The sequence below is a fragment of the Rhododendron vialii genome, chromosome 8a, assembly GCF_030253575.1.
Source record: "Rhododendron vialii isolate Sample 1 chromosome 8a, ASM3025357v1".
Classification (NCBI taxonomy): Eukaryota; Viridiplantae; Streptophyta; class Magnoliopsida; order Ericales; family Ericaceae; genus Rhododendron; species Rhododendron vialii.
Window position 1 is genome coordinate 4,499,219 of NC_080564.1, and position 15,960 is coordinate 4,515,178.

At 38.4% G+C, this 15,960-nt stretch overlaps 2 protein-coding genes across 5 annotated transcripts; both read right to left on the bottom strand.

Moving 5' to 3' along the window:
* Positions 1 to 150: 150 nt before the first annotated feature.
* LOC131336107 (uridine/cytidine kinase UKL1, chloroplastic) lies at positions 151 to 7,788 on the bottom strand. Of its 3 annotated transcripts, XM_058371776.1 has the most exons (14): positions 7,487 to 7,788; positions 6,744 to 6,835; positions 5,282 to 5,351; positions 4,978 to 5,096; positions 4,118 to 4,214; positions 3,421 to 3,500; positions 3,080 to 3,274; positions 2,456 to 2,539; positions 2,288 to 2,348; positions 1,554 to 1,614; positions 1,052 to 1,145; positions 831 to 903; positions 567 to 649; positions 151 to 472 (listed from the first exon to the last, which is right to left on the bottom strand). In XM_058371776.1, the coding sequence occupies exons 1-14, from the start codon at positions 7,638 to 7,640 to the stop codon at positions 326 to 328; spliced, it is 1,410 nt and encodes a 469-aa protein (XP_058227759.1). In that variant the 5' UTR covers positions 7,641 to 7,788; the 3' UTR covers positions 151 to 325. The 3 variants fall into 3 exon arrangements, with proteins under 3 accessions (XP_058227759.1, XP_058227760.1, XP_058227763.1); XM_058371777.1 differs by lacking the exon at positions 5,282 to 5,351 and having other exon boundaries at positions 4,978 to 5,031; positions 7,487 to 7,770; XM_058371780.1 differs by lacking the exons at positions 6,744 to 6,835; positions 7,487 to 7,788 and adding an exon at positions 5,490 to 5,522.
* A 2,058-nt stretch (positions 7,789 to 9,846) lies between these two features.
* Positions 9,847 to 14,917, bottom strand: LOC131336108 (triacylglycerol lipase 2). Of its 2 annotated transcripts, XM_058371781.1 has the most exons (9): positions 14,598 to 14,917; positions 14,029 to 14,142; positions 13,030 to 13,170; positions 12,545 to 12,655; positions 12,184 to 12,327; positions 11,771 to 11,811; positions 11,565 to 11,644; positions 11,115 to 11,210; positions 9,847 to 10,412 (listed from the first exon to the last, which is right to left on the bottom strand). In XM_058371781.1, exons 1-9 carry the CDS (start codon positions 14,799 to 14,801, stop codon positions 10,090 to 10,092), a joined length of 1,254 nt encoding a protein of 417 aa, XP_058227764.1. In that variant the 5' UTR covers positions 14,802 to 14,917; the 3' UTR covers positions 9,847 to 10,089. The 2 variants fall into 2 exon arrangements, with proteins under 2 accessions (XP_058227764.1, XP_058227765.1); XM_058371782.1 differs by lacking the exons at positions 14,029 to 14,142; positions 14,598 to 14,917 and adding an exon at positions 13,257 to 13,491.
* Between the last annotated feature and the right edge of the window lie 1,043 nt (positions 14,918 to 15,960).

Sequence of the window (15,960 nt, forward strand, 5' to 3'; positions counted from 1 at the left end):
CTGGACTGTCCAAAACACTTTTGGACGGTCACGATTCGCTCTTACTAACAGCAAATAATTCGAGCTAACATTTTCAAATATGATGCTGCTCGTTAAGCACTAAACACCATCCACGCATTCTGAATCGAAATATGATGCTGCTAGTTGATCTAATGAGAGAAAAGTGCTTGCACCACAAAAATAACAAGATTGAGAGGTTATACAGTAGGATTCCCGCTAAAATGCAAGATTGATCTATACTCTTTCATCTCTCTGCATATGATCTAATTCAAATCACGGTCTCGATCCACCCGGGACTCAATTGTAAATTCGCAACGAGGTAACATCAATCATCAGTGCCAAAATACCGATCACCGAACTCTCCCATACCCGGTACGACACGGAACTCTTCATTCAGTGCAACATCGATCTCTGAAGTGACGATTTTCAGAGATGGGAACCGTTTGCAAACACATTGAATTCCCTCAGGGGCCTAAACACAACATATGTAGCAGTATTTTCAGTCTATATATGGTGAGAGCATTCAAGCACTTGAAAGTTGAAACCAACAGCAGGAAATAACTTACAGAAATGAGATTCAGAAATATTATGTGGGATTCTGGAACTCCTTTTTGTATAAGTAGTTCAATTGCTTGGTTAGCAGAGTTACCTTCAAGGAAGCCATTGCAGTATGTTAGGTTCTAAGCACAAGATTTAATGATTAATGTATTTTTTTTTTAAAAGATGAAAGGAAAAAAAAAAATCATAAAATGCAACCCATCTTTTCTTGAGCGAAAATTGCATGACATAAATAGACGACTGAAAACATTCAACAAATGCAAGAAAATTACCCGTAGCAAGAACTGGATCCAGAAGCAAGACATGGCGTTCTGAAATATCCTTGGGGAGTTTTTCATATATAAGCTGCTTAAGAGAGAATTTCTGTTACAAACTCTTACGATCCTCATGAAAACGAAACGTGATGGACAGATGAAATATATAAGTGCAAGCATGGATGGTGGTTGTTTTTATTTTTTATCCCGCTTTTTATCCCGCTTTATTCTGTGGTTACCTGCTTCCCATTGTCACCATCACGGTGGATAAGAATTTTTCCAATTTTTATTCCTTTGCAGCAAGCACGCAATGCATTTTCCATACTTTCACCACTGTCAGAACATTCATGCAAGATAACCAAGTCACCAACGGTCAATTAACCAAAATCCAGCATCATGTATGAGCATCCCAATTTAATAGGAAAGAGAATGCCAAAACGGAAAGCAAAGTCTCTTGGTACTAGGCATCACAGTGCATGCAAAAAGGGAACGCCGTATCCGACGCTGACATTACAGAGAAAGCCAAAATGAACACCAAAAATGTAGAAATAGAAGAGGATGAGTAACAGTAGGAAAAACAGGCTTTAGCAGCACTTATGAGTCTATGACAAACACAGGAAGCTTAAGAGCAAGTATGACTTTTGGCAGAAAGTTGGTTCCCATCAAGATTCATTTTCATTTCACGGGCATTTTGAGTCGATCCGTAACCAGAAGTGCTTTCTGTATCACCAGAAATCTCACCTTCGAATAATGGAAACTCCACATAATTTCTTGCAAAAGTCAACCCCAGTATACACTGACCCTGCATCCATAAAGTCAACAAATCAACAAACTTTCTTGGGGAGACAAAAACGGCAAGAGTAGCACATGGTCTTCAAAAAAGAAGAAAAACACATAGACCTCCTATTTGTTTTGCTTTATTAATTTCGACAATCACTATTGCCACTCCTATTTATGAACAAGAAAGTATCACACATTGCAGACCACTAGGAATCTTACCTGTTAATATAGAGACAAAAGATGTCAGAAAATATCGAGTGTCACATGTCACACACAACTAAATAATTAGTGAAATAAAGAGGAAGCACAATGAGTAAGAAGAGTTAAGTGAGCAAGGTAAAATATGTCAAACATTTGCCCTTCAATTTCTTAAAGCACAAGGAAGTGTAAGCTTTTAAGAAAAGATGAGACAAAAAAGTTTCAAAAGTAAAATTAAAAAACCACCGAAACTAAAATTAAACAAGAATGTTAAAAAACTAAAATTAAACAAGCCAAACCAAACCAAACCGATCCCTACATGCCATTGGGGTTAGCAAACATTACAATTGAACACCCACCGAAAAACACAAACCACGGTCATCACTCATCAGCCATATCTCTCTGACATGCTCCTTTATGAGAACTGTTGAAAGGAAAGGAAAAAGAAAAGGGGAAAAGTTGAATCTAAGTTCCTTGCTTACTTCTGATAAACATACCTGTTGGAGTAACTACTTGCTTCTCAGTAAAGGGTAAATGGCCAAGGCCATGCTCCACAACCTGAAACTCAAAATAAATACTACCAATGATGCTTGGTATGATGTAGCATATTATTCCTTTAGTCTCAGTAAACCAGCAGTCTGGGATTAACAAATATGTGATAGTACCAGACGAATAAGCCGGTCCGAATAAAATACAAAATCATGCTTTGATATGTCACAATCCCGAATCAGCGTATGCATACCCCTTATCTGCAAAACAGGTCTCAAGTATTAATGGATGAACTAAAGTTAAGTTCGAATTTCAGTGACAAGACATGTATAATAATAGTTTATCGGCCAGTGATAAGATCTCTTTCCCTTTATGTTCATGTGAGTGACCATCTTCACCAGTACTCTAGTGCTAATACAGTGGCTTTGTCATCATGATTGCTGATTGTCCCCTATGCAATTATAATGTCATGATCACAATGGAAGCCAAAATATGTCACTATCATCACCATGGAAGGAAACCACAATTTCTCACAGTTTAATGAGCACAACCTTTCTTTAGGCCATTTCTCTTTACGTATCAAAATGTTGACTGTTCCGTGTTTTGGTCTAGTTCACTTATCGTTGGTAACTAGCATGTTTGGGTGGTCAAATATGAGAAAAACACTATTTAGTCATTCATCCTTCCCTCAGCACCCCTAAACGCACATGTACTCAATGTCCAATGTAGCTCAGATCAGGAAGCTAAGAATGTGCAAGAAATGGAAAGTACATTAAATCCAGCAGATAAGAAAGATTTACCTGGAATGTTGATTGAATAACATAAACATTAGGATATATTTTGCAGAGGTCATGCTGACCAAGTTTTGTGCGGATATGTTGGACAATTAAATCAATTGCAACATGATTATCACCTCCCCGCGGTATTATAACATCAGCGTACTTCTTTGAGGGCAGGACAAAATCATCAAAAGCAGGTTTCACAAACTTTGCATACTGCACAATTACAAAATCTAGAGTTTATATTACTATTATGCTATCACAACGAAAGTTATCAAGTCTCCTAAACACAAGATTGAACAGTGCTTCACTATCATTTATCACAAACAAAGGAACTACTAACAGAAGTAAACAAGGCTTGCCTGTTCAAGCACAGAGTCTATGTCCCTACCCCTTTCAACTGTATCACGCCTTATCCTACGAGCAAGCCTCACATCAGCATCTATAATATTCCAGTATCAGTCAACAAATACCATAGTGAGAGAAAGATTGCAGTAGAAATAACACAGAAATGCCTCAAAAGAAGCATATCATCAATGGGACACGCAAGTAAAAACCAGTGCATCAACAAGGTGTGAAAATCATAGTTTCTTGTTCAACATAACAAGCATATTTAATGAATCACTTTGCTAACTGATTCAAGATAAAGAAAGCGAAACAAGAAGCTACATACACAAGCAGGTTATGCTGAAATTCTTGAAGTACCGTTTAGAAGAGGGTGGTGTCTGCCATGTGGTGTTTTCCTAAGGCAATTAAATGGTAGTATTCCAGGTAATCATGTCCAGAGTACATATACACATATATACAAGCTAGGCACTGTCACTGAGGCTTGCAAAACATATTCCCCGTGACCTTCTAAGCATTGAATGAACTACATTATTCTGAGTCCCAAAGTCATCAGCTAAAACCCTCTTAGAAATTATGCACAATTTCAAAGCCAATACAGCAATGTCACTATAATGCTCAGCAAAACAAACAAAGATGTGATAACATATTGCAGCTCATTCGCCAAATTTCACAGTTAACAAATGAGAAACCATCAGAGTGAAGGAGTGAGACCTGTATCAACGAAAATCTTCATATTCATCAAGTTGCGAACACGTGCGTCATGGAAAACTAGAATTCCCTCCAAGATAATCACATCAGATGCATTTACCTGACGAAGATTGTAAGCTTAAACCACAAAGTTGGAGGAAAGTTCAAAAATTAAGCACGAGTTTTCACCACCACCACCACAAGAAGATTAGTTATAGCAGCAAGATTAACTCATCAACATAATCTCTCTCTCTCTCAAGATTGGAAACTTAAACCACAGTTGGAGGAAAGTTCAAAAATTAAGCACGAGTTTTCACCACCACCACAAGACGAGTAGTTATAGCATCAAAATTAACTAATTAATTCATCAACATACTCTCTCTCTCTCTCTCTCTCTCTCTCTCTCGCACAACTAAGAGCAAAAAATTTTACACCACAAACAATGAAAGAATCATTTTCTAGAAGGTCAAGATGCCTCATACTTTGTATCAAGAGCTGGGCCAACATGGGAAAAAGTTCTAACCTCCTGAGGCCTTTGGAAGTGATCCAACGCTTGGGTTTCTAAAAATCGATTATATTGCTTTTCTTCCAGTAAGGTAATATAGAGAAAGCATTAGCTAAAATTTTGACATTGAAAGAGTTGATCCTATTTCCTTCTTCCACATTCAATGAAATTATTCACTCTCTTGCATAACAAGGAGAATAGCTTCTAACTGCAACATGCTCCATTCACATAGAAAAAACGACCAATTTCTTTCTTTTTGTCTTCACCCTTTAATTTGCTAACTAGCAATAAAACGAAGGACAAACAAAAAGTGGATCAATTCATTCTTAACAAGTTCCAGGCAACAAAAATTCTTCACTACCTTTGATAAAGAATGTACCTGCCGGAAACTCTCCGAACTTCTGCGGTGCTTTTTGAAATCATATATTGGAACCTGGACACATTGGCCACATCTGAGTTTCTCCGCGCACTCTAGAAGCTGCTCAGTGTCAAAAGCATCTAATACAAATAAACTTAAAATTAAAAGGCTTACAGAAATGCTTTTCTTATAGAGGGTACTCAAATGTAGTAGCAGCATATAGTCAGCAAAGTTGACGGAAAAATACCAGCTAATCTTACTGTACGACTGAAACCAAGTGAAGGCCTACAGTAAATCAGTAACATCTAATCATAAATTTGATTACCAGGATGATCAAAATTATATTCGTGGACACGTTCTGCTTCTTCAGCTGTCAAGCCACGATAAAATGAATCCTAGAGAGCCACAGCACATACAATTCAGGAAATATGAAAAGGAAAACAATCATTCACTTAGAAAATAGCTATATCAAATAATGAACTAAAGATGAGCATGTATCACATTCATTACAAGGCAAGTGGGAGAAAAATTACAAGAATTTTGGGAAGCATAGCATCTCATTTGCATATGAGGTCCGCCTACCTAATAACAAATGCTGAGTGCACCTCGAGGCATGAACATGAGCATGCATACACACATACACAGACCATTTTCAGTACTACCTACGGCAACAAGTTTCCGTTCACCTACTCCCATATTACATCAAGGGAAAATGCTGATCATAAATCATGATTAGCTATCTTAACTTCACCGGATTACAAAGCGGGATTACAGAGAAATGGATCATTGAGCTTACACCCAAGCTTTAACATCTCCACTCATTTGTACTCCACCTATGCCTAAAAAATAAGCTACAATATTGATGAACACAAACTACACTAATGTTGAAACAAGAAGACTAGTTATCAATGGTATGACTCCTTCGATGAAGCATTTCAATATTTCAATTTCCCTTTTGTAGCAATCCCTCAACTGTTGTAATTTTTACTTCAGAGCCTCCATTCATGGCCTAGCTTGTTTTGAGTGGAGTACTGAGCTTTATTCTATATCTCTTGTATTGTGATGACATATAATAATCATTGATTAAGAAAAGAGCAACTGCATACGAAACGTTTAGTCATTCAGTTAAGTATTTTTACTTTCATTCTGACAAAAAGCATCACATATATTCAGTTGAAGTATTCCAAAAGGTAAAGGGGATCACTCCCTGAGGAAAACTACACTCACAAGTCCATGAAATTTCCACTTTTTATTTGTCAGTATTCCAAGTATCTTCCTACTCTGCATCTACCCTAAAATGGACCTGCTTTTTCCCAGTAAACCAGTAAAATGGCCCAGGCCACCATTTGTCAACTACCCAAACACACAAATGAGCTCTCTCGGCTTGCTAGTTCGAGTTCATTCATTCCAAAATCTGCAGTCCAGTATTTATCAGTTACAAATTTTGCGAAAAGAATGTGCAGTTGATTTCAATGAGGCTCAATACATTGTAAATTTGGTTACAGGGGGTAAACAAGATGATGGTTGAGCAAACTATTCAAAACATGAAACACCTTCAAAGCCTAGCACCATAGAAAGAATATGCATTTTAGCCTCCCCCAAAAGTAGAAGGAAATATTCTTGCTTTCGGAGCAAATAATAGCTTGCATGGAGCATAATTTTAAATTATTTCAAGTGCAGCATATTCAACATATGGTATTAGTTAATAACAGAACGTGTACAGAATGTACAAAACAAAAATAAGCACCAAATAACATTTAACCAATTGATAACGTATTCCAACAAACCTGATTGACAAGAACAACCCGATGATCATGAAGCTGTTGAATGATCATGTCACACACTGTTGTCTTACCAGAAGCCGTCCCTCCCGAAACTCCTATCAATTGTCACGAAACAAAAATATGGCAAACGTCATCCAACTGAAATGAGAAATTCCTATCAATTGTCACAATAAAGAAGGAAAAAAGAAGAAGATAAAGCTCATCAAACTGAATTTCAGTTGTAACAGAACCGGAGACCTAAAAAGACTTTACAAAGAAAACCAAGAATTTTTTTGTGAGAAAATTGATATTCCCTCCATCCCATTATAATGATGCACTTTCACTATCCCATGGACCCATACGTCTCCCTAAATAATCTACATTTACTTCGTTATGTTCTTCTTTAAATGAGTTTGAAAAGTTCGTCCAAATCAACTAACTACTCCCTCCGTCCCATTTTGTTTGTTCTCTATCGTTTTGACCTCCAAAAACAAACTACTCTCCGAAATAGTTTCGTAAACGGTGCAAAAAGCTCGAAAAATTATTCTCTGAGAGCACTTTATTTTTTGGATTCAAAATGGCACGACTTCTCGTAGGAAGCATACAAAATGGTACGGATTAATTTTTGGACAAGTTAATAGCTGGACTTTATTCGGATCAACAAACTGTGCATCAATAATTAGTACAACCAATCAATTGCGCAATCAAAGGGAGGGGAAACTAACATCAGAAGCCAAATACACTTTAGTAGAGATTAACGGAATTACCAATGACGAAGGGGCGTTTGGGAGAGTTGGAATCGGCCAGGGTTGAGGGAGAAGGAGAGGTGGAGAGGAGGCCGCCGTCGAGTCGGAGGCCGGAAAAGTGGGGCCCCGACGCCGCCTCCATCGCGATATCTATCGGCGTGATCTCCTCCGGCATCTTCTCTCTCTCTCTTGTCTGTCTCTCTCTCTCTCTCCTTTCTGTCTCTAGTGTCGATTTCCTTATCTCTGTAGCAGTGGAAGCAGCCACAGCAGTTCTGGTCTTTGGGGACACTACTGGGATCTTTGTCGCCTATTAACGCTCAGAAAGTATATCTGCAGCATATAGCCATATACTGTGCACATACAATCATGGCATGGGGTTCATTACGAATCTCATTCAAACAATTCGAGCCGTTTATTAAATGTAAAAAAAGATTCGAGTGTCCTCCGCGAGAAGTTAGCTCAAATCGACACCAATAAGTGATGGTACAATTTTGTTTATCCTCTTTAGAAGCGGGTGAACATTATCCTCCCGTTTATTGGTTAAAATAATATGAATCCTATCACAAGTGATGTCATGCTTACTCTGCAATATATTTTTTGGTAAGTATTACTTTGTAGTGGGATCCACACTATTTCAACCAATAGAAATGAGCATAATATTTACATGATGGGATCCATACCATTTCAACCAATAGAAAGGAAGTTAATGTTTACATGGTGAGATCCACACCATTTCAACAAATAAAAAAAAGGGTTACGTCCATTCTTTTTTTAAGGAAGATGAACAAAACTCAACCAAATCATCTAACTTTTGGGTCAATTCGCAAAAGATAAATCTCTTTTGTGAATTTCTTAGGCCCCATTTCACTAAACTTTTTTTTAAAAAAATGTATATTTTTAAAAATTTTAAACTTTAAAATAATGAGTGTACAAAAATATTTTTTTATGTCGTTTAAAATATTTTTCAAAGAATATCCATGTTATATATTTTTATATTTCAATAAATTTTTTATTTTTACATTAAAAAATTACAAAAATAATTCTTTTAAAAAATAAATATTTTCTTAATCTCAGTATGAATGGTCTTGCCTTTGATAGACTGAGGAAGAAAAAGTACTACCGTAATAATGAAAGAAGTCCAATTTAAGGGAAATGATACATCCACCGAGGTTTCCCACTGCACCGCACATACGCCGGGCCCACTCTGGCTACCGGACGGCCGATCCAAGCCGTTTAAAAATTCTATAAAAAAAAACCGAGTGGGCCCACGCGGGAATCAACGGCATCCAACATGTCTAGGTGCTCGATCCGAACTTCCATTTTTAACGTCTTAGATCATCTGATTTTTGGAAGTTCGGATCGAGAACGTACACAGGTCGGATGCCATTGATTCTCACGTGAGCCCACTCGGTTTTTTTTTATAGAATTTTTGGACGGTTCGGATCGGCCGTCCGGTGGCCGAAGTGGGCCCGGCGTGCGTGCGGTTGGCGGTGCGGTGGGGGAACTCGGTGGGTGTATCATTTCCCCCAATTTAAAATGCTTATGTACTGTAATTGTTTTGAGATTAAATTATACGGAGTATACGGAGAGTCAGTATGACTATGACATGGTGAACAGAAAACCAACCAAAATGTGCCACCTAATCCCACAACCAAATGCCCACACTCAAATCTCTGCACCCTGCTCACCTCATCACCTCCCATTTCCCGACGACCACCGACTACTCCCACTACCGGCCACAACCACCAGTGGGCTAGTACTCCATCCATGGTCCACTTATGACAATATGTGGAATTCTTTTCAGATTCACCTCAATAATCAAAATTGTTTGTTTTTCAAGAATTTAGAGCAACCACACCGGTTGCTTATTTTGAGAAACTTTGATGCCATTTCTTAAAAATGGCAAAAGAAATGGCAACTACCTGTCTACCACCCCACACCCACAAATTCAAAAGTTTCTCAAACGTCACAAATGCCATTTTAAATTTGCCAAATTTGAGAAAATATGTGGCAAAGCTGCCATTTTTAATTGAGAGAGGGAGAAAAATGAGAATCGCAAAATAGCATACATGGGTGCAGCACCCTTGCTATTTTTTCTGGCAAAATGATGCAGTACTATTCATTGGCCAAAAATGAGAAGAGCGAGGGTGAAATGGCAAACACCAGTATGGATGCTCTTCTAGAGAACATCAATCACCTCCTAAAAATCATGATCAATCAATATCTTCACAATACGTGCGTTTACATTTTGAAAAATAGAATGAAAAATTAAATAAAAAGTAGTATGCCGTGTTCATTCATGTGTTAATTGAAATCCGCCGGCATGATTTTTGACATAGTCGAAATCCTCGACCCTCTAAAAGACTAACGACCCGATCATCAATGTAAGCCCATCCCATGCTTACAAAATGCCTCAATACGACCGTCAAGTTTCTTTTTAAGAACCAAAGAGATCCGATCTTAATCTTCTTCTTTTTTGTGCGTAAATACTATTTCAGCGACTCAAATATGTGCCGCGATTCGGTTCCCGAGTGTCACAGTTAACAAGTAACATAAAAATGCAATAAGATTTTGTTATATATGGCAATACATTAGTAGTAGAATTGAGGCCAATCGATCACTGATCACAGTTGGTGTCTGAAAAACTCGATAACTTGAGGAAACACAACATCCTTAGCAGTCACTCCCATGATGAAATCCGCATGAGCAAAGTCCTTGACGTACTGAATGCTTATCTTATCAGGCTCGTGTAATTTTAAGCTGTCGAGCAAAGTCTGCACATCTCTCACGTCAGAAAGCGCGTCTTGGCCTCCGTAGCTGAGAAACAGGGGAAGGTTGTGAGGGATGTTGGTGAGGTTGTAGACCGGCGGCCTTGATTCGCCGTAATGCTCCAAGTTATAGTTCCCGTTTCCGTAGTCGTATTTGGACAAAATTCCGTCTCGAACAGCTGCAAATCGATCCGCGAACATTAGTAAAACCTCATTGTGCGCAAAAGTTGGATACCACTCTTGTTGTCAAGCTAACCCATATGTGTTGGGACTATTTATTTTGAGTTCTGTTTAATTTTTGGGCAATTTATTTGGGATCAAATTGTTTAGTTTGATGAGAAAAGTAAAAGCAATACAAAAATATAGAATGATATTTAAAAAAATTAACATAATTTTGGACATAACTTTTTCCAATTTATATTGAACTTGTCGAGACAAATGATTAATTCAAAATAGTTAATGTAAATTTAATAAAATTTTTGAAAAGACGGCCAACAGAAAGTGGCAATTTTTTTTACCCATACTATCTAGTCATACAGTATATATATTGTAAATGTTCTTTCCATCAATTTGTCAAATCAAACTCAGTTATGTGTTTTGATCTTGGTTGTTGAGAAATTTTTGAAGAAAGAAGGAGAGCAAAATAAATTTGTAAGAGACCAATTGCTTTGACACACAGATTCCGAGCCATCCGACAAACGTTGGATCCACACAAAGGTAGAATGACTTCCAACAAAATAGAAGTATATGAATTGGCGAGCGAACATCTATGTCACAAGCATTTTCATCTGCCAGAGACGAAGTCAGGAATTGAGTTTCGAGGAGGCCAAGATAAAAACACAGTTTTTTGAAAGTTGTCTGTGTTTTTCAAGTGGACTTACTTTGAGCAAGATGGATCATGTTCTTGGTTGCAGTAGATTGAGGCTCATTCTTCAGGAAGAGCTCCACCGTGGAGGAATTCAGACAACAGTTTTTCCCTTGAACACATAAATCCATCCCCAAAATCAGTATAGCCCATTATTTTCTCACTTAAGAAAATTCAGTATATATATTTTTTTTCTGAGCAACGCTTGTCAAAATGCATTCAAAATAGGTAGAATTAGAAAGTCAGAAAAGTCCAAAGGGTGGGCCTGGCACAACGGCAAAGTTGCTCCGATCCACCGTGACCTGGAGGCCACGGGTTCGAGTGGCGGATGCAGCCTCTCTGCTTGTCGGGGTACTAAGTCTGCATTACCCAGACCCCGCAATGCCGGGATCCAGCCTCGTGCACCGGGTTTGCCCCTTTACTGTATTAAGTGTAAAATGCTAGTTAATTAGACGTAAATTAATACCTGTAAGTGCGGCCATCAAGTCATAACAGTCGACTCCCGGTTGAGCACATAGAGCCTTGAGTAAGTTGGCTACAGGTGCTCTGTTGCAAAGGAAAACAACAGTTTTCAGTTGGCAATATTTATTTATTTTTACAATAAACAATCAAGTTTTTTTTTCTTTTGAAGAATTTAGAGTTACAGAGAGATCATTTGGAATGTTTAATTACCCTTTGGGGTTGAATTCTGCAAGCCCGAACAACTTCGTGATCTGTTAATATTGAGGAAATCACACTTTAAATCATTTGGTTCGAAGACTTGAAGTGAAACTCTGTTATTTAGGGCCGGTTTGGTTCGCCGTTTAAAGCAAACACAACACGGGATAAAAAAAATTGTTTGACTTTTACTATTAGCTAATTTGCTTATTCTTGCGAGTGGCGGTCATAGTATAAGCAAATAAGACAACAAATTAAGTCAAACTATCTTATTTGTTTATTTGCTTAGTTAAGACAACGAACCAAATGAGCAGCTAAAATGAACGCAAAAACTCCCTATGGTATAAAATGAAAGTTGAAATTATGGACCGTAACCGATCTAACAAAACTCCTATGGTTTCCAATCTCATTTGCATATGATCACATACCTCCCCAACAAAGGTTCTGGCAGCAACAACACCAAGTGCAGTGGTCATGTGGCTCAAGTAAGCAATTGGGCTTAGCAAAGCTGCCGATTTCACCTTGTCTACTTGTTTCCCTTCCGAGAATGATGCCAATGCTATCAAAGTTCCCTAAATATCCATGTAAATAATATCACGCACGTTTTAGTCGGAGTTCCTTTTTTTATACTATATATAACCGATCAGTTTATGCATATCTCGACTAATTCCGGGGACCAGTCCCACCGTCGGCACGTTGTTATCACATCTTTGTTAATTTCACTCGTTTTTTTTGCTAATTTAAAGTGCTATAACATTTAACAAGATGGGAGTATTTTTTTATCCTTACCATGGAGTGGCCAACATAATTGATCTTCTGCCCTGTTTGTTTGAACACAAAATCAATAACGGAGGGTAGGTCGTGCATCACCAAATCATCCCATGTCCAATTCCAAAATTCCTGTCGATATTGGCCACAGACCTCTCACGTTAGCGATGGCAATATTTGGCCTAATCTAGAGATGTTTTACAAACGATGAAAAATGCAGAGGAAAACTAGTTGGACGTACGGCGGCAATTGAACAGCACGAGAGTGATAAGAAGAAACGAAATCGAATAATTGAAATGCGTCACTATTTATTGAAAGTTCGAATTCTTTGATTTGGCTCTGTAATGTTTGTGCAATACTAGTCACTGTCCAATGAAATGTTATGAGCGCAATCCGAAACACTTCAATCACACACGACGGACACAAATTCAAGTGTGTACGTCTGGCACTAGTATTATTATTATTAGCGTGATAGGATAAGCAAGAAGAGTACGTAGCATGTATACCGGATCGTTAGCATTGAGGGTGGCGTGTCGGCGGCTGAATCTGGTCCCTCTGATGTTCGAGATCCATACATCGAACCCGTTATTAGCCAAGATAAACGCCAGAGACTCATCCGGAGAATTTAGCAGCCACGACATTCCATCCTGCAGAATAATGCAATCAAAATCCCCCAACTCAAACACCTACATACAAACATTTGTCGACAGAAATTGCAATTTGGCGTCGATACCGAGTACGCAGAAATTAGCGCATCGATCCTGGTAAACAAGGACTGGCCAAGCTAGCTTGGGTTTGAACTCAATCTCGTGGCCTTTTAGACACGAAAATAGGTGCAGACAAATGGAGGACGTCAGAACTCGGATAGGTGCGTGCTTTTGCCGTTCTTGTTTTTTTTCTGGATATAGGATAGGATTATGGGAATCCAGGAAGAAAAATGCTAATTGAAAAATGGGCTGAATGGAATCCTTGATTAGATGTTCAAGTTAGAAATTGGGTCGTCGTTTCCCCAACCGTCAAAGATCACAACAATACAGACGAACCAATGGCCAGTCACGATGTGAGCGGACTCTTTCAGTCCTTTCTAAATGATATTTTTAATAAAAACAAGTGGTATTTTATCGTATATTTATTAAAGACAAAAAACAAAAGACATGTGACGTGACCTTTTGCAAAGTAGTGTCAAATGCATAATTATTAAAGTTGACTGAAGTCAATCAAATGGCATAGTAATTATTAAAGTGATCCGAAACTATGTTTTCCATAATGTGCGGACTGCACTTTTTCTCACATTGTCAAACTGCACAATTTGGTTTCACACTCACATTGTCAGACTTACCCCTTCTCTCTCCTAATCCTGTCACTCTCTATTTTTTTTTTCCTTTCTAAAATTCGAACCATTTCAAAATACATTTAGATGGCTAAGATCGTCGCCAGGTACCACGTGTGTGGTACCGCACCCAAAAACTTCTCCCAGTACATAAAATAGAATTAAGAGCACATACCACAAGAACCCCATGCTGCAATAATACTGGCTGCTTCTTCGTCTTCCCACCACCTCCTACCCTACCTTCTGGGATCCTCTGCACGCTTAATATATACCCATCATCTGTTCTAACCTGAAAAAACACATTAACCACAATCAAAATCACATTAATCTCATTTTCCCCCCTCTACTGCTTTTTTTTCTTCTTCTGATAACTCAAGTGTCCGGACCAACTTACGCACGCCTCAAGTCATTCTGTGGACCATTCACACCGTCCAGTTGCGAAGGTCTCAATTTTCTCATATTGGGTTGGGACACTAGCTTGTGTTAATTTACTAACTTCCTTAAAAGGAAATAGAAGGATATATGAACGGACTTGGGAAAGGTTTGACGATTGTGTTTTGACATTTGTTCTAGTAAATGACAACGTTGAATACGCTACTCCCACACTCTGTTCTTGGACTCATACCATATGTTTCCCACTAGAAATAAATAAAAATGGCTTTAACCGAACGACGAGAAAAACAAATGGTCGAAAAATCGGTATTGTTGTGGTACGTAGTAGTAATATTGAGTTCAAGTTCTTACGTCAAACTCCTGGCATTTGTACCCATGTACAGCAACCGCAGCAGCGCAAATACCAGCCGGTGACGGCGGGATGACGGCATTACCGGTCAAGCCAGAAGGACCCCCCCGGCTCGAACCCAATGCTAGATATGGCCCAGTGATCACCAAAAGGAAGGCAAACAAGCTCATCAACGCAGCCGAGGTCAGTGAGCCATGGAGAGCCATTCCTAGTGATCGGGTTTATGAAGAAGGGTCTAATATGTAGTAGTATTATTTTCCTGAGGTGTTCTTTGAAGAACAAGAGGAATGTATTTATTTATAGGGAGAGAGTGGCAGCAGTACTGATGAGAATGGGAAAACGGTTTGGTACCTTTTTTATTTCTTTCTAAGGCTTGACAGATTTTTGGGCTGAATTGAAGGGGCTTTTCACGTTGTTTCCAGTGAAGAAGGAATGGGCCATGGGTCCCACTCTTTATTTTCGTTTTCTTATCTAACTGTACAAAAATTGTAGAGATCGATAATTATTAATGAATAGATATTTTGCATAAGATTCTATGATCCTCCCTCTCTCTCTCTCTCTCTCTTTCTCTCTCTCTCATTTTTATTTTTCCTCCCTTCCTGATTTGAAGTTTGGTAGGATGGAATGTGTACACACTGGATTGTGGGAGTTTTATTTAAGTACGACCCGATGTTTAGGTAAGTTTCGTGCATCTTGACAATTTTGGGATTCTGAAATTGACGATCGGACAAATCCTTCAATGACCACAAAATTTAGAATGTTTGGTCTCCTTTAGATTCGACGTTAATTAAGAAGAACAAAACACTTAAATGTTTTTTTCATGCCCACCTGACCAAATCCAAGAGATTATTTCTCTTAGTTGTGTGGGGGAGGATTGTGGGGACCTATTGGGACATGTGCTTGTTCATGGCCCAGATTGTGTATTCGTTCCATGTGGCATAATCCCTTTAAAGACATCTCATTCTTCATCTTTCACTGAACGGCAGCGTGATATGAAACTTATCCACTTAAAAAATGGAAGAAAATAGAGGAAGATACAAAAGACAGAGAACCTTATCCTAATCCTTTTCGTTGGTAATGCAGGGTGTCTCGAACCAACTTGCTTGCACCTCATAATTATCCCTACAACCTCTTTCACAATCCTTTTCACACTTACATTAATTGAGGTGATCAGGGTGACTCCGAGAATCGCTAGTACGAAGAACTGAACCCGAGACCTCCAGCCTAAGATCCGCCAAGATCTTGGGTTACTTTCTTTTACTTCCGTAGCTCCTAAGGGAATTTGTTTATATTCACACGCATTGTGAAACAAAAGAAGTTAATCAATATTCACTTTAAATATCATAATTCTTTCTCAAGGATTAA